At 39.3% G+C, this 25118-nt stretch overlaps 2 protein-coding genes across 3 annotated transcripts; one reads left to right on the top strand and one right to left on the bottom strand.

The window, feature by feature from the left end:
* The first annotated feature begins 3729 nt into the window (after positions 1–3729).
* Positions 3730–9132, top strand: mpnd (MPN domain containing). 2 transcript variants are annotated; one of them, XM_008407075.2, is made up of 13 exons: positions 3743–4224; positions 4707–4909; positions 4985–5206; positions 5743–5833; positions 5907–5985; positions 6069–6165; positions 6250–6322; positions 6418–6494; positions 6830–6998; positions 7637–7707; positions 7838–7927; positions 8037–8129; positions 8209–9132. In XM_008407075.2, exons 1-13 carry the CDS (start codon positions 4221–4223, stop codon positions 8293–8295), a joined length of 1356 nt encoding a protein of 451 aa, XP_008405297.1. In that variant the 5' UTR covers positions 3743–4220; the 3' UTR covers positions 8296–9132. The 2 variants fall into 2 exon arrangements, with proteins under 2 accessions (XP_008405298.1, XP_008405297.1); XM_008407076.2 differs by lacking the exons at positions 8037–8129; positions 8209–9132 and having other exon boundaries at positions 3730–4224; positions 7637–7756.
* A 1036-nt stretch (positions 9133–10168) lies between these two features.
* Positions 10169–25118, bottom strand: sh3gl1b (SH3-domain GRB2-like 1b). Its single transcript, XM_008407078.2, has 9 exons — positions 24728–25118; positions 20090–20158; positions 19421–19493; positions 19189–19332; positions 18784–18917; positions 18530–18688; positions 16388–16491; positions 16099–16232; positions 10169–12684 (listed from the first exon to the last, which is right to left on the bottom strand). Exons 1-9 carry the CDS (start codon positions 24770–24772, stop codon positions 12491–12493), a joined length of 1056 nt encoding a protein of 351 aa, XP_008405300.1. The 5' UTR covers positions 24773–25118; the 3' UTR covers positions 10169–12490.

Genomic DNA, 25118 nt, shown 5'->3' with positions numbered 1-25118 from the left:
TGGTTTGGTTTTGTATTGTTTTGAATCACAGGGGACAGCAGAAAATTAAGGAAAACAGTTGAAGTCATGATTTCAGGTAATAACTCATTTTAAATCAACTCCTTAGTGCTAAAGATGTAAGAATGCCAGTATGGTAAAATAGTTTGTTGAAATGAATTTTCCATCCAATAAGCAGGCAGCCTTGTTATAATCCAAAACCGAAAAAGGAAGACAACTAAATATTATACTATGAGCAATAAATAGGAGAAAACTCAATAAAGAAATAAGTTTCTGACCTTTGAATGAGGTTATTACTCTTGCTTATTACACTAACTTGCAGTAGCCTCACCTAAACTACAGAAATTTTAGAAAAAGCTCCATAAAGGATGGGTGCAGTCTCAGATTCCCTCCACATGTTCTTAAATGAATAAGTGCACAAGGTACTAAACGGAGAGGAAAGGACCCAGAGACAGTAAATTAATCAGAAACTGAAAGAAACCAAAAGTATGTTAATCCATCTTGAAAAACTTTAGTACATGTTTGTGGGCATTTATGTGGCTTTGTCTTTATTTTTACATCAGAGCAAAACAATGGTCCTTACTGGAACAGATATTACTGCAAAACGGAATGAATCCTTTGTTTGTCCCATCCTGTTTACAATATTTTATTATATGTTTGAATGATTGCTCTGTCTTCTATAAAAAGTGGCTATTCATGTGCAGCAAAACAGTGTTGGAATCATTAGAAACCACATGGAGGGGTGGGGGGGGGCTGTGTTTTGAAGCTAAGTAGGCCTACCTCCAAGGCAAGGCTGGATTTTATTTGAGAATCAGTGTGTTTTCTGCTGCCCGTCACATGCAGAATCTCTTGGATCACTCTGAGATGGTGAAACTCTTCAGAACGTTCTTTATCTTCTTCAGCCAGCAGCCGTCGATACATCGCAGAGAACCAAATATGCAGATGTTGTTCAGTTATTTCAGAAAGCATTATGCTGTGACTCTTACCACATGAAAAAGATATTTTCTGAGACATGTTTCAATTTTATAAATAATATAATCTACATATTGTTCCTTGCAAGAATATTTTACCCCTTGAACATTTTCCCATGATTTTCTATTTTGAAGTCACAAATTTCAATGTATTTTATTTGGACCGTTTTGATAGACCAACAGAAAGGAGTGTAGAATTGTGCAGTGGATACATTTCATTTAGTTGTTTTTATCATTATTTTGCAAGCATACATTTGAAAAGTGTGGCTTTCATTTATTTTTTTCAGGGAGTTTCTACCAGAAGATTCCACTTTCCAGAGTCAGATCTCTTTCTGTCAGTATGCAGTTGTCATCAATGACGAGGCGCTGAAAGATGTCTGTGTTCGTTACCTGTGCGTGGAACTGTGAGGCCCTGATCGATTCTCCAGCTTGGACCAAACTTCCTTTCTTTCTAGTCAAAGCTCTTCTTTCGAGCTCAGATATTTTGGTTCGTAACAAAACTGTCATTTTGCACGGACTAGAGAAGTGGGCAGCAACACAGGAAGACACCATTCCCAACATCCTTTTGAAGCTTATTCGTTTCCCAATGATATCAGCTGAAGACCTATACAGATTGGATGGTTCACAGACAGTATCACACCAGCAAGCTGCAGGGTTTTCAGTTCAGTGCTCTGCCCATCAGCATCATTCTCAGTGACCTGACAGAGCAGCGGGACATCTATACGCCCAGGATTTACAACGGCCCAGCATGGAGCTTCGCATTCAGCACCCAGGAGGTCAGAGCTTACAACCACTCTGGCCACTATGTTTTTAAGGGACAGCAGATCGGAAGCCTCACATCGGACTTCCAAACACCTGTTCATAGCTGTTCTTGCTTTGCGTTTCAAACTGTGATCTGGCAAGTAAAGGTACTTGTCAGTGAAAAAGATTGCACAAGAGGAAGTGTGAGTTGCTCTTCTTTGCCAGCAGTTAGTTTAAAGATTAAAGAAAAACAGGGAAACGTACCCAGTGAGATGGCCGAGCGCATTGGTTACAGAAATATGATTGTTCTCAAGTGTAAAGGGAGGCATGTTTTCCACATTGATGAGTTTAATTTTGTCAATAGTGACAACCTTCTACTTATTCCAAGCATTGCAGAACAGACTTACCCGTGCCACTCAGGAAGGCTCTCATATCAAGTGGTGGTGTGCCCTTACTACTCAACTTAATTGGGTTGGGTGTTCTCATGAAGATTAACCAATCATGAAAAGTCTCGCTGGAGATGGGCACCAGCACCCCACCTGGTCCCACTACGGACAAGGGTGTACAGAAAACGGATGGATGGATGGATGGATGGATGGATGGATGGATGGATGGATGGATGGATGGATGGATGGATGGATGGATGGATGGATGGATGGATGGATGGATGGATGGATGGATGGATGGATGGATATTCAGTCATCTTTCTCTCAGAATTCACTCTTCTAAAAAAAAAAAAAAAAAAAAAAACACGTGACAACCATGCTGCTGCGAAGTGTTTTTTTTACCTTAAAATCTATATATTTACTTAGTTTTGTTAAGATAAACAAGCTTTTTGTCATTGGTGCGGCAGTTCTTCAAACTAGGTCAAGTTTGAAGAACTCAAGCTTCCAGCACTCCTTTAAATCAGTTAACAAGGACACAAATGACAATAACAACAACCAGCTCAGTTCAAAAATCCACCTAGCGGGTTTTTCCCGTCCCGTTTACTGATTTGTCCCAACAAGCCCAATGATAGTTAGATCTTGCAATCATCGGCAAAAGTAAGCAACATGTTAAAGTTCTTGTTCCCTTAGGTTTTCATGAGAAACGTTTGCATTCCTTAAAAACATTTTAAAATAAGAAATCTTTAGAGAGAGGCAACATGCGTCCAAATGTATGAAATAACCAACGTATAAGGACAAGGTTTACCCCCAATGATTTGTTCCTGCTAAAATAATTGACAAGTTTTTCTTTATAAAAAAAAAAAATCTTATGTAGCTCTTCAAACACACATCAGTATCAATTAGAACAATTTTGAAGAAAAAAAAGAAGAAAAACAAAGGATTAAAGTAAAAACACCTCAAAGCTAAGTTTTTCCAACAGTTTTTCAGTGCCTTGTAAAACCCTTTGCACAAACATCCGCACTGTGAACACATGTTGGTGGTAGCATTACACTGTGAGGATACTTTTCTTCCACAAAACCACTGGTGAGGCTTTATGGAAACACTGGACATACCAATCCTAGAAGAAAACCGGTTAGGGAACAGACTGAAGTAAAGTTTCTCCTTCCAGCAGGACAGCAACCCTAAACAGTAAACATACAACCAGAGCAAATGTTGGTGTTGGATGTAGGGCAGCAAGGCAATGGAGGAGAAACAAGCACTTGACCAAAAGAAGTTTGCAGTTAAACAAGTTGTCAAAATGTGACAAAAGTTCAAAGGCTTCAAGGGAGTGAAAAATAATTTCAAGGCACTGTAACAACAGCCGTGGCCGACTTCAGTCTGTTCTACCAGTAGATGGGGGTATAATAGGAAGTGGAGCAGGGAAGACTCTGCGCTGGAGGTTTGCTGCCCTCCGCAGGCTGCTTCCCGGTAAATGTGCTTCTTTTTCAGAGATAAAGAACGATGTTGACGAAGGAAAGCACCGTGTAACGTTGTAACACGGGTGAGGCTTGCAATTTAACCAGGCAGTAATCATAATGTAGACACACTTTCTTGTACTTGTGAGCACCGAGACGCCTTAAGAGCGGCTTAGATACACTTTTCTTGTCGGGAAAAAAATACAAACAGCGGCCGCTTCACGTGCGCGAGCCACTTGATTTTTCCGCAGGAAACGCAGATTTACTGCGATATCTGTCGGTTTTGTTCTCATCGCACTTTAAATTAGTTATTCAGCCCCGCCATATAAGTTGCTGCTTAGTTTTTAGCAATGATAACAGCGAGGTAAATAATGGCTCGGCAGCACGTCAGACCAGCCCGTTCAGTTCAGAAGAACCAGGGAGAGTGACAAGGACGGGGAGAGGGAGAAAGAAAGGGGAGGGGAACTGACATTAAAGCAACACAACAAGGAAACTACACTGCAGAGCCACAGACGCCTTCATTTTATGTTTTTGAATAATAGCCGGAGCTAGTGAGGCGAAGTGTCTCAGTGAAAGGCAGCCCCCGGAGAGCTCCAGCTTCAAGTGTCCGGGGAGAAAGCGGCTTTTGGACCGAGCTGGATTTAAAGGCGCTCTCCGTCGCTTTCACAGGCATGGGTGAGAATAATGAAAGAGGGCTTTTAATTGTGATTCTGAGAGAAATTAACAGGGGAGGGGAAAGGAGGGGGGGAGCAGAAACGGCGTACATACAGGCCTCTTCCTGCGGACAGAGCCTTGCCCTGTAATGGGAAGTGGAAACAATAAAAGCCAGCACAGTTTAGCTGTAATTAATAAAATGCCCATTTAGATCATCTGCAGATAAACAGCGACTCTTGGGGTTGCCTCAAATGTGCTATTTATGTAGCAGCATGCTCTGCGGTAGTGCAGAGTGATAGAGGCTGCCATTACACTGAAGTCATACTCAACAATGGATCATTCCTCATGATTTAACTTTGATATGTAAGAATTTCCTACTATCAGCTTATGAATAATTTTTAAAAGTATTCATGCTTCATAACAAGGCGTGATGCTCGTTTTTGTTTTTACATGTGACCTGAGCACATTTTTTGGGTTGAACTGTTTCTGTCTTGTGTCCTCAGGATCAGAACCACCAGGTTCCCCGCAGGTGGTGGAGGATGGAGGCGAGGAGGATGAGGAGGAGCTGAGTGGAGGAGAGGAGGCAGAGTTTCGGTCCAGCTCCGGAAGGGGCTCCCTGCTGACGCGGAGGGGCATCACCCTGAGAGTGCTGCTGAAGGACGGGCTGGTGGAGCCAGGAGACGGCGTGTTGGCCATCCACTACTTGGTAATAACACACATCATCGCTTTAGAGTGAACAATATAGCCATGGATGTAACCTCATCCTCTCTCTCTTCCTCAGGGCAAGAACTTCGTTGGGGATCTGCTGAACGATGGCAAGATCCGATGGGTGGAGACGGGTCAGATCTTCAACTCGCCCAGCGCCTGGGCGACACACTGTAAGCGTCTGGTGAACCCGGCCAAGAAGTCCGGCTGCGGCTGGGCGTCCGTGCGCTACCGGGGGCAGAAGCTGGCCCAGTACAAGACCACCTGGCTGCACAAGTATCAACCCAGCGCAGACATGGTAACGAGAGACACAAGGGTCCGAGTTGAAATCAAACATCTGAATCCACATTTGGGTCTAAGTGTTTCTGAACAGTTTTAGAGTTGGTAGTTTCAGCTAATGCAACAATATGCTGTGGAGACAGTTTTTAAAATAATAAGTTACAAAAAAACCTAAGCAAAAATGTCATACTATTTATTCAGTTGGGAAGAAATTCGTAAAAGCAAGAACCATCATGTCTGTGTTGATAACCTATTGCAGCTCAAAGACGTTTTGTTAAGCATTTTTTTCTTAGCATTCTATTTTTTTCACTCACAGAATGATAAAATTTTTCCGTGTAAGATCATTCTACCTACATATTAGTTTAATTTATTCATATTCAAAAGCTTTTTATTCATCTTTACTGGGGGATTTCTGTTTTGAGACGGCAACGCAGGTTTTAGGAGGCGGGCGGGGTTGTGGAAAAAGTAATGCACGAACAGTACATAATTGGTAAGAAACTACACAATGCGATTCGTTTATCCATCTGTTTTGCTATGCATTTCTAATGATTGCAGAGCATGGTGAGTGAGGAAGATGATGACGAGGATGAGGAGGAAGGGAAGGCAGCCGTGCAGGCCGACGAGAAGAACAAGAACAACAAACCTGGTTTGCGTGGTCTCTTCTCTTCTCTCATATCTGATCTCCATTAAAAGCTGTTAACATCTTCATTTTGCTACAGACGTGATGGTTTCACGTCGAGCTGACAGGGAGAGGATTCCTGTCAGATATTGCAGCTTAGGCACCAGGGATGCAGCCAGGTACTGCCTGCTTTATATAAATTTTTTTTTTTTTAGTGTGTGTGAGACATTTGTTGGATTGCGATGTGATGCAACATCCACAGAGATCCACACACGCTTGTGGAGCTGTCGGCGTTCTCGGCCATCAACAGATTCCAGCCATTCAACGTAGCCGTCTCCAGTAATGTTCTGCTGCTAATGGTCAGTTTTCAGACACTTCCGAGCAGCATATGGATTAGTGAGAAGCTAAGTGGCAGAGTCAGATATTTGTTTGCATTTTTGCAGGACTTCCACTGTCACCTGACCACCAGTGAGGTGGTAGGGTACCTCGGAGGGCGATGGGACACAAACACACAGTGTGAGCATGACGATATTCGAAAAAATGCATGGCAGGAGGTCAAACTTTGCGTTCATCACCATAAACAATGTCTCTGTTTTTTTGTTTTTTTTTAGTGCTGACAGTCCTAAGGGCTTTCCCCTGTCGAACCAGGCTGGCAGACAGAGACACCGCGTCTGCTGTTGAAGAAGAGGTGAGACGTCAGCAAACATTACTTTTCAACATGCACTCTTATCAAACCACGGCACACATTGCTGAATGCTAACACAGCGACTGGTCTCCAAGTGGGATATTGGGCCAAAAACTGGGCTAATTAATAGAACAGAAAAATGCCAAAGACGTAGTAAAATTTTGGGAGCAGGAATGTATACCGTGTCTTTGAGGAGAAAAAAAAGTTACTTTTGCAGATTTGTTCTTTTTTTTTAATAGTCAAGTTTCCTCCTTTTATAAACTTGAATGTCTATTAAGGCAGCTGTTTTACCATGTGTTGTCAAGTTAATAAAAAGGATGCTTGCCTTTTGTTTTCAGATCTGTCAGAACCTGTTCATGCGTGGGTTGTCATTGGTGGGCTGGTACCACAGTCACCCGCGGGGTCCCGCCCTGCCGTCCCTGCAGGACATCGACTCCCAGATGGATCACCAGCTGAGGCTGCAGGGCTCCAACAACGGCTTCCAGCCCTGTCTGGGCATCATCTGTGGTCAGTAACCACTTTAGATGTGGTGTAGTTCAACGGGAACACGGCCGCTTGTTCATCTGAGATAACAGTGACTGCAGAGCCCATCAAGTGTGTTCCCTGATCTAAGACAAAAAAAATATTATGGCGTCAGCGTGGAAATTAAAACTTGAAAATGAGTCCAAGCACTCCTCCAAATTGGCTACAAAGTGGCAAAAAGGACAAATGTGGATGATTTGGAGTTATCCTCATAAACCCCTGATCTCAGTCATTTGTGGGCACAGCTGAAGAAATGTGTGCACAAGTCAGAGTTTAAAAGGCAGTTCTGCAAAAATACTGAGCAAATACATGTAAATGTCTGAATTTGAGCGTAGTATAAAACTATCTCATGATATTCAATTATTTTGATGATTCTAACTGATCTAAAACAGGAAATGTTTAGGCGGCTCTAATGTCAGACGGGCAGAGAAAAAAAAGATCATTTTATACAGTGTATGCAAATATCTATTTTTAACGCTGCTGCAAAACCCGTTTCCTCTATGGACTTGTGTTTAACTTTGCAGCTAAAGAGTGAATGAAAGCGAGTTTATTCCTGGGTAAACATTTTTTGCTTTTACTTGAGTTAAACCTAAAAATCTTAAGTTGAATTTAACCCTTTTCAGGGCCATATTACCACGGAAACCAAGGCGTGGCATCCACAATAACGCCGTTCTGGGTCGTACCGCCACCTGAGGTCGGAAACTAACTTTCACTTCTCACCTTCTTGTTTTGTGGTTTGCCATGTGAGTCTTGGTATGTTCATTCAGAAAGATAAAGACGTTGTTGCTCATGTTTTTCAAAATCGTTTCCCCTCCTGTTTGTAGCAAAGGCCTAATGACTATGGCATCCCTGTCGCTGTGGAAGTCACTTACGTGCAGGACAACTTTCTCACCAGCGACGTTCTCAACGAGATGGTACTGTTGATGCCGACCCATACATATAAAGCCAAAACTGTATGATTAAATTTTAGGTGCAGCCAGTCACAGTTAAGGGGATTCGTTATTTTTTATTTTTTCCCCACAGATGCTTCTGGTTGATTACTACAGGACGGCACCTGATCTGGTCCAGTTCAACCAGTACTGGTGTCCTGAGACAACCATGCTGGACAAGATTAAAGTAATGCCCATAGAAATCAAACAATTAACCAGTAACCCTTTATCAAAGCATATGTTTGATAATGTGTCTGTTTCTGCAGGGCTCTCTGAGTTGCCACGCCCCCAAAGACCAGGCCTACTCGCAGATCTTGGAGCATGTCTACAGCCAGCTGAGCACCACGCACTGAGGTCTGATCTGCACGCGTGACGCGATGGCCCTCCGTCTGGAGTCGCCGCGTTTCAAACGCCGTCGCTGACTTGACCCGATTCGAAGTTGAATTCTGCTTGGAAAAAATACAAAGATGGACGCCTTGGATGATCTCATGCTTGAGTGACAATTTTTATATAGCATTAAACACACTTCCAAGACTAGAACGGGTGCTAGATATGTGAACGTAGCTGCTGTTTGTGGTTGAGCTGCATTTTACAAGGATGGAATTAAAAATCTAACCAAACACGATCCAATAAAAAAAAGAAAAAAATATTTAACTGGACACTATATGGACAGAAGACCTTAGTCAAAAATGGACCTAAGTATGTACTGGCCGGTGACTTTATCTGAAGTTACACTCAGATATTAAGATATGGATGATTAGCACTGTTAAATGTCTTGTAATTGCCTTTATAGACTCAATGGGGATAGTAGTTGTGGGTATGCAGTGAATAGTAGTGTGAAACAAACACCAACAATGTATGCAATGGTATCGGTGTCTGACCTAAACACTACTACTGCAGTAGATCCCTTTTGTACTCCTAAACTCATATTTAAGGGTTCGCATCCTCTAGTTCAATAAAACAGACGTGTTTGTGTGTTAGGTGCACTGTATCGTGAACGTCTTCTCATCAGGTTGTGTGGAACATGAGCAGTCTTTGCTAAGACAGATATTTGCTTCCTCTTGAACTGTACTGTATTTATTACTAACTGTTGACTATGTGGTTTACATGTATTCGGTCAGAGCTATGCCTTAAGCCTGCTGATTGGTGACCCACTAAGGATTAAAATATACACACTGGAACCATTTAAATATGACTTACTGCTTGTTTGTTCATTTTGTATCTATCGTTACAATACTCTGACAACGCTCTCATATTTGAAGTTTATTATGTTTAGTCGCAGCCTAAATGCGTTTGAAGAGGGTTTTTATGGGACCGACTGACTTAAAGTAGAGCATAAGTGGAAGAAAAATGCAGAATTTTCAGATTTTTCTGAACTAAATCCAAAAATGTCTTGCATTTGTAATGAAGACTTTATACTATGATGTGCCCAGTGCAATAAAAAAAGCAGAGCAGTACAAACTAAAATTGTGTTATAAAGTGGAAAGACACATCACATCTAAACTTGCAGGATAGTGCTCAAATAACCATGGCAACTGTGGAAGAGCTGCAGGGATCTAAAACTTTGACGGCATAATCAAATCCCATTTGTAGTTTACCACAAACCATGTAGGGCGTTAAGTGACACCGGCCGTAAATGTGGAAGGCGGCGCTCTTCTCTGAAACATGGTGGCAACATAAAGATGAAAGCCATGTTGCTGGGAAGATTAGATGCGTTTAAAAAGTTGCTCATTTCTGTTAAGAGGCAGCAGAGCATTTGAGACTGACTAACTTCAAACAGGGCGACTTTGAACAGACGGCTACAAAGAAATGTTTTAGATCAAAGTATGCTCATGAATGAAAGTCTATACCTAAATTCAGTAGGTGCAGACTGGAGCAACATGTAAAATCGAATGTTTGCAGATGGGGTTATTTTGTAAAGGATGGACAAAAATGTCTCTACATGTGTAAATCGGGCAGGAAAATACCACAAATAACTTGCACCTGTAATTACCATGCTTTTTTTTTTAATCACTTGGAAATTTAACTAAAAAAAAAATTATATATATATCCAAATGCATGTTTGGTTGCTCACTAAAACAGAAATCTGAAAAAAGATCAATATTTGTAGCTGGCGCATGGCAATATAACTCTGTTGAAGGGATTTGAATACTTATCCAAACCACTATTAATGTCTGAATCCAAAATGAAATACTTTCCTCTTGATTCAAACATAAAAATTCAACATTTACTTTTTTTGTCTTTTATTTTCTGTAAGAAGTTGGTAAACAGGAAATAAGAAGGAAGCACATACAAATATTGTGGTGATAAAAAAAAAATATTGCTGGTAAAATCTGTATGCGTAAACAAAACGTAAATTAAATCTAGGGTACATACAAGGTGTAATATAGGTCTACATGCAATGATTATTTGAAATGTTTTAAGGTCTCTTATATAAAAAATAACACTATAGAGATTCATTTATTGCAGCTTAAGGAGAATGTAAGACTGGTTAAACAATTACATAGCCCTTTAAGAAATTAAGTGTGACTTAAAAAAGAAAACAAAGATTTGAATATATTAAAAAAGATAGAAAACAGTTTCCATGGATCTACTGATGAAATATTTGATCAGTCTGAACATGTCCAGGAAATTGCCTGTAGTGTCATCAGTGTGCAGAAACGTGCACACATAAAAGTGCCAATGGGTAGAAAAAAAAGCAATACAACTCATTACAATGTCTGAGTAAACGGGTAAGATTTGGTTGCTCTTAGTTCCCCTTTTTGCTCTCCAAAGGCACGATCACATGCATGTTGGACTCTTGATTAATAATGTTATCATTACAGCACCTTTCATGTCCGTTAGCCTTGAACTACATACAAACATTGAGACCAGCACGGTTAGACATGTAAACGTATTGGATGAGGACCGCACACAGACACAGAAGAGTCAGGCAGCTGAAAGGAGACGAAAGGGACGAAATAAGACACAAAACACTGAAAACGATTAAAAAGCACAGAATTGACATTCACAATTAGAACTCCACAGACAACCTTTACAATTCAAAGATAAATCGTTTGGCAACCATCTGTGGCTTAAATTCATCCAAACGAACAGCGGTTTAAAAATCGTGCCAATTCCCTCGATGTTTTCCCTTTTAAATATTCCTCATTCTCACACACCGAGCTGTGAATGTTGGGTAAGACTCCACCGGCGGATCTGGACGGTTCAGAACAAGAAGCCAGCCCTGTTCGAACAGTCAGCCAGAGACAATAACACATCTATCATGTCCAGCGTACAGAATAACAGGTTCAGACTATGATCGGATTCACATTCTCTGAGACATGAGGACAGACAGCAAGAGCAGGACAGTTAGTGGTGAATATAAAAGACTAGCTCGCTGCCAGCAGCGTCATCTATTCAGGCACTGCATTATGTTACGTGGTGCCAAGTACAGGGCTCAAAAAGGCCTTAAAAAGGAAAAAAAAAAAGATTAACATGCTTCGATAAGGTCAAAAACTACACAAATACATGCCTGTGTTATAGGATTATTGGCGGAACAACCATTTACACTAAAATTAATGTTTCTATTGCATTTTTACAGACTTTTTTGGCTCTGCCTCCTTATTTAAACAAACTGACAAAAAGGTGCAACCTCTGCATTTACCTTTGGGTCTGTGTATAATGATAGAGAATGTCTGTAATATGTTAATCTCATCTGAAGCCCAAGGTGCAGTTACATTTCAGATTCCTGAAAATGGTGAAGGCATCGCAACGGAAACACTGAAAGTAAAGGTAACTACTGTTAAATATGTCAGCTGCTGAACAGCCACTTGAAACGAACAACAAAAAATAAAAAATAAAAAAATTAAATTAGGCCAAAATTTTAAAACAGTCCAAATGTGATTATTTGCCAATAAGCTTCTTTTTGTAACACAGCTACTGCAACAATATCTGTTCATGGGTAATATCAATTTAGTGGAGGTGCAAGTAATTCTCTGCCAGGCCAGAAGGTGGCGTCAAGGTTTGCACTGCAGTACTCTGATGGAATCACAAATATTTTCTGTTTTGCAATGATACTATTCAGTCAAGTTCTCATGAGAGTCACTGTGAGGTTTGAGCTACAAAGCTACTCTAGGTTGAAGGTTGATCACCTTCCTGTGTCACAGAGACTGCAGTTACACAAAAACAACGACAAGGATCTGTGAATCCACTTATGGTAATAAGGGAACTCAAAATCATTTCTGTCACCTAATTGTGATGAAAAATGTATTGCTAATCTATTTGTCAACAGTTAGTCCCCAGGAAATTCTTGCTTACTGTCAGATGCACGATAAAAATGGTTTGTCTCAGTCCTAGTCTGGCTGCTTTTTACTTTTCTGTGGAAAAAGTTGGTGTTCTGCTTTGATATCACATCCAGATCTTGTGTTTACAAAAAAGTGCTCACTCCTGGTGATGGCGATGAAGCTCAAAGTGAAAATGAAACCCTTGTAGACTGTCTCATGTCTTCACTGGTCTTCTTCACCACACTGTTTACACGTCTCGACTTCTCTTAGCGCTTTCGTTGTTTTAGTGTGGCAACGGAACGAGGACCTCCACGTAGTTGAGAGGGAAGAATCCCGACTGGCCATTTAGCATGCCCTCATACCAGTTTTCATCGATTTGATTGGTCAGGATGATGATGTCGCCTTCGTGGAAGCCCAGCTCTCCCTCGTTCTCTGGATCAAAGTCGTACAGGGCCTTACAGCTCGGCTGCTCTGGGGCTGGTAGGGACAGCAAAGAAGAAAAGATGAGAATTACAGAGAAAAACAAACGGTCCCAAAGTAGATCCAGTTATGAAAGAATTGAGTCACACGGCACATCTTTAGCAGGATATTTAAACTTTTGATGCTAGTGTAACATTAACACGGTTTTCAAACAAGTTAAGGAGATCTGCCAGGAAGAATCTGAGCATAAACATTCCTGAAAACCAGATTTCTGCCCCTGTTCTCTTCACTCTCTCTCTCCGTCTCTGTGACCTCACGCAGATCAGCGGCGATTTACACACAGACAGACTAGGCCTTTTTTTTTTTTTTTTTTTTTTGCAGCTGAACAATTTTCTCATTGTATCACGTTCACTCAACACGCTGCCGGGCAGGCTAGAGACGGGGAGAGTTTGGTCACTCACTCATTCACTCAATACAGTATCAGCTCACAGGGGCAGAAAAATAACACTTAATACTAGAGAAGACAGACAACTTTAGGGAGGTGTTGACACACATTTACAATAACAAGCATGTGTAATAGGTGTTTCAGCTCATCAATTTAAAAAAAAGAAGAAAAATGGGATCAACTTTGAAAACATTTGGAACTATTTGATACTAAATGGGAAAAGTTAATACATTGCTAGATATGACGGATCATTTTTCATCATGCAAGTCTCTAAGTAACAATCCCGTTAAGTCATGCTTTGCTTTAGATAAAACACAAAACCAAAGGAAACACGAGTGGAGTCTTAAAAATATGTCAAACGGGGAACTTAGAGAGTTCCCAGGTTAAAACATTTGCATTAACACAGAAATTACTAATCAGATCAAAACAAATTTTCCGATTAAACATTAATGACATCATTCTTGCACAGTTGGACTTAAAAAAATCTGGAAATTATTTAGCATAATGTACGACTTATGGTTATAACTAGACAATGTTCTCACTGTTCTCCAAGAGCTTCAGGGTATCAGCTATGTAAGGTCAACAACGTATAGGAATTACGAGAGGTTTAAATCCCTGCCACAGGCCAAATGTACTACCAATAAGGGCATGCAAATGCCTCAGGCTCATAATATCCTGCCAAATATTGCCTTGTGATTGTAATATTACGAAGCCTGATGTTTATATGACAACTGTAAAACAGTATGCTGTGCAGCTCTATTGAACAGGATACCAGGCTAAGAACATCACGATCCTGTGTGGCTGCTGATTATATTTTGGCTCATTTTAATGTGAAAGTAAGGTTAATTGACAGTTGCTACACACTTAGATGCTAAAATCTACACAAATAGTAACATTTCCATATGTAGAAATAGATGTGAATATTGGCAAGATTAAATTTAAAGTTTTAACCAAGAGGTCAAGTTTTTCAGCTGTCCGGTGTCAATGAACAAACAGTCTGTCTGCTGTGGAGCGAGAACTCTGCTATAACAATAAGTTACAAAACGCCACTGCAGAACTAAAATTTAGCTCCAAATTTTGAGGGAGAAATTTAATCCCGATGTGGCAGCAGATGGGTTTGCTCAGAGGAACAGGGGAAACAGAGCAAATCTGTAGCTGACATGGAAACGAAAACACAGACGGATCACTGCAATTCTCATTTATCATGATTATTATTATTATTATTATTATTATTATCACATTTTCAATATGTGCAATATCACAATCTGGGTACAGTACTTGAGCTATAGCATTTCAGGCACCATGCATTCAAACTCTTCTTGCTAACAATGTATTTTTCACTTGGAAAATCTTTTACTGTCCACAGCTGATGTAGAGCTTGGTGACCAGCATGCAAAAGTTTAAAGAGTGGAAAAGGAATGATGATTAGAGGAGGGAGAAACATCTGCATTGCAATCGAAATTGCAATGCAGATGAACAATAACATTACGCAGTTATGTTTTCCTAAACTTGTGCAATCATAATTCCTTTCACCAATTTTGTGAAGTCCCCACTTACCCATTTTGGTCAATTCCAAATTTCTTTAAAAACTACTAACAAAACCATTTTCTTCCCCCCACATGAAACAATGAGTTTCTCAGAAACAGCTCAAAGATACGAATATGTCTCTTTTTACTCTACCGTAGCTCTTTGTGCAACAAATAAACCAAATTACCAAAAATTACAGGATACAAAAAACTGAGTGATCATCGCTGACTCAGTTTTATTATACTTTGCTCAAAAGTGCAGCATTTTGGAAAACATCCACTTCAACGAGCTGCACTCAAACTAAATAACAGATGTATCCAACTTTATATTTGGGAAGAGAAAAGCTCTGATGTAGTGTTATGTGTTGGCTGGTTAATCCTTTCAATCATTAATTTTAACTACAGAGTAGCCTCAGGCAGCCTCTCTGTCACAAATTACTATTTGTATTAAACGCCTTATTTTTATATGCTCGGCTTCACGCAGTGGGTGGGAGAGCAGTCTGTGTTACAGCTCTGACGTTATAAAAACAGAGGACAAATATTCAGACAGAAATGGTAATGCAACATTAATATATTAGATGCAAAACTAAGCAGCGGCAAATGACTAAGAAGAGATATTTTGGTCAATTTTAACCGTTGCCCCCCCAAAATCAGACAGCAATATAATATTTGAAAATTGAGTGCTAACATTAATAGAACAAAAGTAGGTAACTAGATTTATAAAACGTAATAAAAATCACACTTTGTTGAAGTCTAGTTTTGCGTCCAAAGGATAGGATGAGAAGTTAAAGCAAAACCAAACACTTGCTAAACAAGAGACATAAAGAAAACACACCACTGATAAGAAGCATCTATTTCCTGAAAATCTAATCAGAATGTTACTCGTGCGCGCGCGCACACAAACACACACACACACACACACACACACGCACCATTCCAAGGTTGCAACTTGGACATGTAGTCGGTGACTCACACAATCCTAGCTTCCGAACGGACAATGTTGCAAAGAGAAAGGACCGTTCTGCTGATGTCACAGGAAAGAGGAACAAGGTCAGTGGGAGAAAAGCCAGCCAGATAACAGGGTGGGACAGAGTCACTAACTTCTCACATCGACATTGGTCAACAGCTAAGTGATGTCACCTCAACATCCAAAAAGTCAAACATTCATAAAAGCCTTCATCAGACTAGAGGAGTAAAAAAAAAAAGGCGAGAGGAATTTCTCTATTTTCTTTTGGCCTCATGGTATTTATTAGTTGCAGTTGTTGAGCAATCATGTTGGCAACATTCAGAGTGTTTCTGTAAGATTTCAGGGAACTTTATTAAAGGCACAGTGCGCTGATGCAATCATCTTTTTTAGTTTATAGAAACAGCTGGAGGCCTCGTTATTGCTGGAACTTCAGGAAAGCAGATCTTTTTACAGATATAACCAGTCACACTTCACAGAGGTTTTGAAATCTGAAGCAGGTAATGAGTTTACCGATTTTGTAATCTGCGTCTAACCTGAGTTGCGGGAGGGAGGAGGCGCCACTGAAGATGTATAACCTCCGTTGGAGTGGTTGTTCTCGCCGAAGTCAAAGATAGGTTTGGGTTTCGGTGTGTACTCTCGTCTTGGCCGAGACTGAGCTTCAGTCATCCTGTTTAAAAAGACATCGGAAACAATCCTTATAAATGAATTAGCTTAAAATTCTACTGTGCATATTTGGAGCAACTCAGAGCAGAGACGACAGTCACTTGAAGAAAAAGAGTCGTTTTGCCTTTGTGCATCTTTTGATTCGATTTCTGCACCAACCTTTCTTGCAGTTTATCGGAGAGCTCCTCCAGCACTTGGACGGCTTGTTTGTGGTACTGAAGTTGAGACTCAACGAGAGATGAAAGCTGGCTCACCTGCTCTATCTGCACACACAAACAAACATGCCGTAAAAGACACGTAGACTCCTGTTGCCGAGTTTATGCAATAGCATAAGTCATTTTAAGAGATAAACAGACCAAACATGAAAACAACAGGTTCAAAAGCAACAGTATCTTCCCACATTCGGAATTAAATTAAATTCAGACAAATGTAAGCTAATGTTATCTTGCACAGCTATTTTTATTTTAATTTTATTTTTTTCTTTGCATAGGGAGAAGTGTTTATGCAACAAATGCTGCAAACTAGCATTTTAATAGCCAAAACTAACTTGCAATGGCAGGCCTGTAATTATTTCCATTCATAGGAGGAGCTATGGGTCTGGGGAGCAACTTTCAGCGAATGTTAGATTATCAATTACGTAGCACAAGGTGATGAAACCAAAAATGATGCATTTTTGCCATTCAAACTATTACACTATTAATTGCAACAAAATATGCTCCAGTTTTTAAGAGCTTAGGATAACATCATAGGAAGTCTGAAGATCAAAACTTAACTTTCAGAAAACAGAATTACTAATACAGACGTTGTAAGACATTCCCACTCCCTGACAGAAAGAAAGCTCAAATTAAGAGTCCCAATCAGCATTTTCAAAGAATCACTGTGAGTCTCTATGACTAAACTGGTATCCTAATTTCTGTTATTGGTGTAACGTTTGTTATTTTATGGAAAACACACTCACAGGTGCATTTTGTATTGCCAACGTTGTCATTAGCTAGAAAGTTTGCAGACTGAATTAAGAGGGGAAAAAAGACAAAAAAAAAACGCTGGCAGAAACAACATTTGAGGAAGTCAGATTTCTACAGCATGAAACAACCAAGAGAAGCTGTGGTGGCTAAAACGTAGGATAGAAGGAGAAGTGCAGATACAGCTTGTTTTGAAGACTTGGTGACTGAAATATAACTAAATCTCCCTAGAGCTGCAGGTGTATGTTTGGACTAGACCCTTAGATAGAAGGTGACCAGCCTGCAGGATGTTCTGTTCAGAGCAATAAGCACAGAAAAATTGGGAGATAAAAGTGACTTGATGTTTCTCTAATAACACAACTTTGTTTGTGTGCTAATCTTTTTTCGGGACATATCCATGTATTTATTGCTTAGATTTACTTAATTTCAGTGAAAAATCTATGAAAGTGTTATTTAAAATCTAATAGAAAGCCTCAATGTACCATACATAACAAGCTTGTCCAGGTAGACGGTGTTATTGTACACTTCTGTATATTTTTAGGAGGCTTAATAATAAAAAAAAGGAGATCTGCCCCAAACCCACTGCAGAGTTAGTTATGTAGGACAAAAATCAGAACGCTAAAGTAGGGCATAAATTGTAGTGTGTCATTTGGCTGCACTTTAAAGCCACCGAATTTTCAAGCATACAGATAGTATTGATTTGGTGAAAATTAATGTTGCATGAAATTGAGACTGTGAATTTGGAGACTAAACAAAAGACATGACATATACTATCACATGTATGGACTCCTTAAATTCAGCCATTTACAAGTCTTAAGTATCTGACTCTTCCAAGTGTTGTGACACTGCCTGATAGGTAAAACGATCACAGGTAAACCACTAAATACTACAGTTAGTCCCTGTGCAGAGTGGAGATGTTTGGTTGAGTTTTATAGCTCTAATGAGCAGAGTTCATGTTTACCCTGTGGGTGTGTTTGACGAAACACCATAAAGGAGAGAAGAAAAAACATAAACTTTCACAGAGTAGCAAATGATTTGATGACACAAATAAAGTTCAGGTTTCCGTGAATCTGGGAAATTATCCACAGTAAATACCAAAGTACAATAAGTAAACAACATAATGATATAAACATTTCTGTGAGAAGCCAAACCTCTGCTACTTCAACAAGTATTTTACTTCCTTCTACAGTAATTTGAGAAACTCGAGTAGAAGGATGACTAAAATGGGTAAATAAAACAGCTCAGAAAAAAAAAAAAAAAAACTAAACTTCTGGATGTGGTTACAAGCTCAGTTGTATTAAAAATAAAACCAGACAGTTTAACTGTGGGAAGTGCTTACATCAGTCTCCAGCAGGTTGTACATGCTGGTCTCAGCCACTTCCTTTGACTCATGAAACTTCTCCAGGGCCTGTCGAACTTCCTCATCTGGAATCTTGCCCTGACGCTTCTTCTTGTAGTCGTAATCCAGCCGACGGCCTTCGAGCTTCTTCAGATGGTGCTGATTGGGGTCACAGTAACAGCTTAGTTGCCAGTGCATTTTGTCAAAAGAACTTTTTTAATGCAATATTTTATGTCAAAAGCATATTTTTTTACCTGAATCTCTCTGAGGTCCTTGTCACTCAGACTTTGTAATGGATCAATAAAGTTCTGTTTTACGTCGATGTCTAGAGAGTCCTTCACTTCTGCTAACCGCTTCATGGCCTCTCCTACATCCACTAGAGCAGCGCCTGGAACACAAAGACATTTAAGAGTAAACATAATTTGTAATATTATATGACAAACACTCAGTTCAACCTTTAAGGTGTAAATAAATAAATCTCCAATGCATGGATGTGAAAAAGAATAGACAAAAAGAACCTGATATACATTGTGTGAATAGCTTCCATGCAACTCGGAAACATTTAATAACCAGATGCATCTACTTGGTACACTATGGAAGTTATAAATAAAAACTGCTGAGGATTCACAACAAAAAACAAGGACATCTACACATCTCACCAAAGTTAGTGTCTTCTCCAAGTTCCCTTCCATACTTGGCCATGCACTCTCCTAGCAGGCCTTCAGCCTGAGGATAACCTGGGTTCTTCACCTGACCACGAATCTTTGACATGGTGTTCAACATGGACAGTTTGGCCCGTGACGCTTTAGAGGTAAAATGAAGAGGAAATTACTTCAACAGAAGCGTTAAGAATTGCACAGATAGATCAATGGCAGCAGTTTGTTTTCGAACCTGGGTTGGGCTGAAGGTACTCCGATGTTTTGGAGATCACCTCCACTACTGCTTTACTGGTCACATCAACTTTCTGCAAAAGCACAGCAGGTAAAACGTCATGTTGCATCTGTTATTTTCCAAATTCAACAAGGAGATAATCTTTACTTAGATGTATACAAATGCTAGTCATACTACAAACAAGAGTAATGTTTGCAGTGATCCATGACCTCCAAAGTTATTTTTTCTAAGTATTTTTTTTCCCTTTTTTTTTTTCTAGAACACACAGGATATGTGGGAAGAAGAAAACCAAACATTTCAGAATTTTTTCCACTATTATGTCCCTAACCTGCTTGTTGTGTCTGGCTTACAATGGAAAATCCAACAGATATCAGAAAAGGAGCAAAGATTACATTAACAATGTAGAAATTGTGTTTAATGCAAAAAGTTCAGTTTGCCTTTTTTTTTTCTTTTTTTTTTTTTACATTTTCAGTTCTGTTGACAATTACACTTTATAGACTTATCCAAAGCCTAAACTTAAAAAAAAAAAACAACAAAAAAAAAAAACAACTGCATCAATCAGCAACATTTGCATTGAATGTCCTATTTTTCCCATAAAAAAGTACAAAATCTGCTTGTGTGCTGTGTAAAATCACAACTTTGACGTATTCTCTGTGACATATCTCATACCCGTTCCAGGTCTCTGAAGTCATCATCTAGTTTGGTTCCTTCTGCGCCACCAACTTTCTCACTTACCATCTACAGGGGGAAAGATTGGGGGACAGAAAGAAAGAGTCATGGGAAAGGATGAGACGTGACAAAACAAAGTGCAAATTTAGTAATACCACACATGCGGCTTTGATCTCAGAAGAAAAAAGGCGGAAGTGCATTATGAATATCCAAATAGTGGCTTTTCAACATTTGCATCAGTGATGCACAGTTCAATGTGTGAAACCTTTTATCGGAGTAGCAAAACCCGTGAAACAAAATGACATGTGTAAAAAAAAAAAGAAAAAAAAAGGAAAAAGGAGTCTTTAACCAGTTAACTTAGATACTTTTATCTCTAACATGTAGCATCTTAAAGACATTCTCGTATGATTCTCTTTAAGTAAATTATAAAACAACCTTGTAGTGTAAAACAGAAATAAAAGCCTCAGCTACAGACAGCTGTGTCCGAATTTCCCCTGACGCATCACTCTTTTGATTTAAGTTTCAAATCTGTTCAGCAAAAATATGCCCCAAAATCCTCCCCGTAGTTTGCTTAACTTTCTGCAATAGAGCTACATCACAATACATTTTAAAACAGTGCGAAACACACAAACAGCAGCTTGCAACAGATCTTTTTTACTCTTTTTTTACAACGCCAGTGTTAACATTAAAATTTCCTCTCCTGCAGGAAACAATTCAAGCTGTACAAATACTGAAGTCAAGCTGAGTCTGTGAACAGGAAATATAACGCTGAACAACACCTGTACTCTGCACAATGTGGTTTACATTTTCCATAGCACCAGAGTAAATGTAAAACAGGCAGAAATACAATTTTAAAAACACCTTTACCTGTTGGTAAAAATATATACAAAGATAAACTGTTTAAGCGCCATTTGGATTTCAATAATCTTCTCCTTGGAGGAAATGTTTTCAGTAGGATCTACCAAGCACTATTTTAAGATGTGAACAAACTCTAGTGTTGAATAGTTTAACGTAAACATCCAGTTCATAGTTTAAGACGTAATGTTCACTTTCTTAGATTTAATTTAATCGTCTTTACAGAGAGAGAAACATTTCGTTTGTTCATTTACTATGCAACTCAAAGATGTGACCTCTGGGCGCTAACTGAACAAATATTTAAAACTTTCAGCTTTGGTCACATGGTTTAACATAGTGATTTAAGATTTCTTCCACCTTAAATTGTAAAAATATTTTTTTCAAAACAAGAGTGCCCTATGCTGATATCTTCAATCAGCTCCGCTGTATGTATTTCTGCTGTGTGCAGGCAGCACATGACCGGAGACCTGAGGGATTCAGTCAGATTGTGAAGCTGCAAGGGAAACTGAGTCAAATTATTACTCGTATGCAAACAAAAGCCATAAAACGCAGCACAAAAGTTCTATTGTTGCCGTTTTGGTATAAACAAACCAAAGAGCTGCAAAGAGAGATTAGTGTCTAACAGGAATCTTTTTCATCTTTATAACTGTGTATTATCCAAATACTTCTCCCTTATCGCAAAGCATCAAATTTTGTTTCCTTTTTTCAGTTGACAAAACCTGCAAAGCTGATTTCTACACAGAGAGAGCTGACACATCAGGAAAACCAAAACCCCTTCAGTGGTTTAAAGCTCACAAACAATAAACTAAGGAAATAACTACAGCATGCATTATGCTATCCACATTGAAGTTATGATATGCAAAACGAGGAGTTTGGAGTGCAGAGTACGAAAACAAAACAGGAGCGCGGGAGCGGCGAAATAAAATCAGACTTTTAAAGTCGATGCTAAAAAGGACAGAGCTCTGCCAACATAGCACCTGAGAAAACTAGATGTCAGGAGGAAATTACTCAGCTGACCACGTGTTCAAAAGCTCTGGTGTGTCCAGACACACAGCGGCATTTTCAGGTTGATAAAAAGCTGACTTCCATTCCTTCGGTAGGCTTCCTGCACTCTGGTGAAAACATGAGCCTTCTAAAATGTTTAAGTCAGGGCCATTCGGCTAGTGGAAAATAAGATGTCGTTATTGTGGTATTTTTGGTGTGCCGTGAAACCAGGTCATTTTCAGCTCTCGGAAAAGTCTCCGGTTTCAGCCAGAGCTGTGACCATGGACGGCGCCATTGTTTTGACAAATGTGTTGATAAGAGACCGAAGCTGTGTCCATCTCAACGTTATCTCTGTGTGGAGGATCAGTAAATACACAAATAAACCAAGGTGACCTTTCCATCTCCACTCATTGCTTTGGCAGCAACACATTTAAATTTCAAATTTTAACACCCTTCTAGGAAGCAGGGTAAATCATTAATGATCTCTTCAGTCTGCAGAGACAAAGGAACGACTCCAAACAGCTAGTCAATGTGGATTATAAATAACATTGAAAAAGGTGCATACTTTCCAACATTATGCTTTTTTAAAATACATTCTGTAAAAAAAAAAAAAGAATAGATACACTACATCCCATCAATTTCGCTGATGTGAACTTTAAATGCTCAGATAAAAGCTGAGTAATTTCAAGCTAAAACATTCTTTCCTTTTTCAGATTCAGAAAATCTATAAGGCTCTCCGTCTGCATAAATCAGATTTCTTAAACCGATGAAAAATGTTTGATTCCCACAAAAATGCCCACAAACTGTTTTTTAGGACCTTTTATATTCATCCTATGCTGTCGCTCTATTTAAGACCCTCAGGTTTTAGCACACAGAGAATGAATTTGTCACTAGCAAACTTTCCACAATGTCGTCAAGTTAAACATATCAGTGTCGAATCTAAAGGTTGGAACACTGGGAAATTACTCATGTCAGGTAACAACAGATTTAAGAAGCAAACTTAATGTAAAAAAAAAATCAAAGGTGTTTCAATTAATTTGTAGGATGTTAAAAATATAATAAAAAATACAAGAACACGAAACATAACGGAAAGACCTCTTCAATATTCTCAACATTTGCATAATCTACAAATCCCTGTCATCACGGCTGCCCTGCATCTGTAGCATGCCATCACACTACAACCTGCACCTGTCGGGAATGATTAGACAATAAAAAGCAATCAGAGGATTACATTACAAATATCATTCCTGCAAACCGACTTAATCCTAAATCAGATCCACACACCACCCACTAATCTAGACTAATCCTTTCAGATTGAACAGAGGTTTAGCTCTTAGCATGATCGACATCACACAATACAAAGAAGAAAGAAATTGCAACGTGTGTGCCACTCTTCTGCAACTCATCATGTCGTTAATGCATACATTTATACAAGAAAATTCAGTGTAATGCAACAGAAATTACAGCTTTTCTCAGGTTAACGTCAGAATCATTAAATCTGAGTAACCAAAATGATTTACTGTTAAATCTTAAAGCCTGCCATAAAAAACGTACTCTAAGCTTTATGTATATCAACAATTTCATATTCTGTGACAAATTATACTGTTTAACCAGTATATTTCCATCACTGATTTATCCATTAGAATTTTCTACCAGTATATTGTTTCACCCTTGAGAGACATTTCAGGTTTGACATTTATTGCTTAAAAAAAATGTAAAGACAGTGAAAGACTGGAAAAAAAAAATAAGACAACCTATAAGCATATATATAATTTCCACAGCCAACTTTCCTCCTGTGAATAAAATCTGAGCTATGTGGAGTGCTATTGCCTTGCACGGAGTTTTGGCAAGAAAAGCCGCTGCAATGCAGTGAAATAAAGAGAAAGCACACACTGTCCACCTTCCCATCGCTGCATCCATCCTTTGGATCAATTCTCATGCAAGGACCTACTTTATCTCTTTTTCTGCTAATCCTTTTTACTACAGCCTGTCCTGCCCTACACGACAGCCTCTAAATCACAATATTTCCCCTGTACTAAGGGATCTGGTTTTGTTCCTGACAGGAAGCTGGGGCAGAAACCAAATGTCTTTCCTGCTTAGATCAGCAGGGGTAGGAAGAAAAGAAAAAAAAAAAATAATCTTTTTAAACAGTCTCCTCCCATGACTGGGAGAGATGCCCCAAATTAAAAACATTCACATTAAAGCTGAGACAAGAAAACTAACGTAGATTTTCATGTGTAATGGAAGGAAAAGCAAGTTTTTTTCCCCCAGTCAGACACACTAAACAGAATTCGAAATGGGATATTTGTGTTTTGAATATGTTGATACATTCGAGAAAATGTTTTACTACTTACAAAGCAGTCATAAAAACACATTTTCATGGATCAACCCTCGGAGAGTTACATTGCTGTTTTTACGATGTTGTTTTCTCTTTTTACAACATGACTCTGCCTTCAGCAAACACATCCAAGATTCCCCAGTTTGCTTACCTACATAATCTGAATTGTTGCATTTTGTAAAAAAAAAAAAATGTATATATTTACAGGGCACACTCGACATTTTTAACGCGTTATTAACCAGTCCAATTGACGTGTAAGTGACTTTTACTAAATGTACGGTAAAATGAAGAGAGAAAATGAAAAGCAATTTAAACGTTTTCACCCACTAAAACAACAAGTTGTCAAAAACATCCACCGTTATATGAACGAAGCGGCGTTAGCTTCACTTTGTTTGTTAGCTCAGAATGCTACATGCACCTAGCTAGCTGCTAACGGTAACGGTTAGAAAAGTTTTGCAAACCTGACTGGCTTTATAAAACTGCTTCTTCAAACCCGCCACAGACATGTTGAAACCCGTCTGTCGTCTGCACTTCTACTGTCGGAGGTGTAAACAGGTCACAATGTAGGAAAAAAAGTTAACGTTACAGTTTGTCAGAAAATGGGCCAGTGCAAAAAAAAAAAAGAGCAAACGTTTCGGGGGGAATCATAGGTCTGCTGATCCGTCACTCCAAGTCGGGACACGCCAACTGACCACGTCCACAGTGAGAGTGGGTGCTGCCACACAGAGCGGGGCAGAAACGATAAAAAACAAAAAAAAACAAGAAAGAAACAAAATTCTAATTTATTAGTCTAAACTCGCAGTCTGCGTTTACATCTTCTCTAAATCTCTGTCAAACACTAAAAATATTGAT

This window comes from Poecilia reticulata, linkage group LG4 (assembly GCF_000633615.1).
Source record: "Poecilia reticulata strain Guanapo linkage group LG4, Guppy_female_1.0+MT, whole genome shotgun sequence".
NCBI classification, from domain to species: domain Eukaryota; kingdom Metazoa; phylum Chordata; class Actinopteri; order Cyprinodontiformes; family Poeciliidae; genus Poecilia; species Poecilia reticulata.
Note: the sequence above shows the minus strand (reverse complement) of the source record. Positions and strands in the feature narration are given on the sequence as shown.

Bases quoted from the DNA above. Each gene is read 5' to 3' on its own strand.
- mpnd (XM_008407075.2), top strand. The intron at 4,910-4,984 runs GTAATAACACAC...TCTCTTCCTCAG, and splicing joins TGTTGGCCATCCACTACTTG to GGCAAGAACTTCGTTGGGGA. The intron at 8,130-8,208 runs GTAATGCCCATA...CTGTTTCTGCAG, and splicing joins CCATGCTGGACAAGATTAAA to GGCTCTCTGAGTTGCCACGC.
- sh3gl1b (XM_008407078.2), bottom strand. From the start codon at position 24,772: ATGTCTGTGGCGGGTTTGAAGAAGCAGTTTTATAAAGCCAGTCAG. The intron at 20,159-24,727 runs GTTTGCAAAACT...TTCCCCCTGTAG, and splicing joins AGTTTTATAAAGCCAGTCAG to ATGGTAAGTGAGAAAGTTGG. The intron at 18,689-18,783 runs GTAAAAAAATAT...GACCCCAATCAG, and splicing joins AGGACCTCAGAGAGATTCAG to CACCATCTGAAGAAGCTCGA.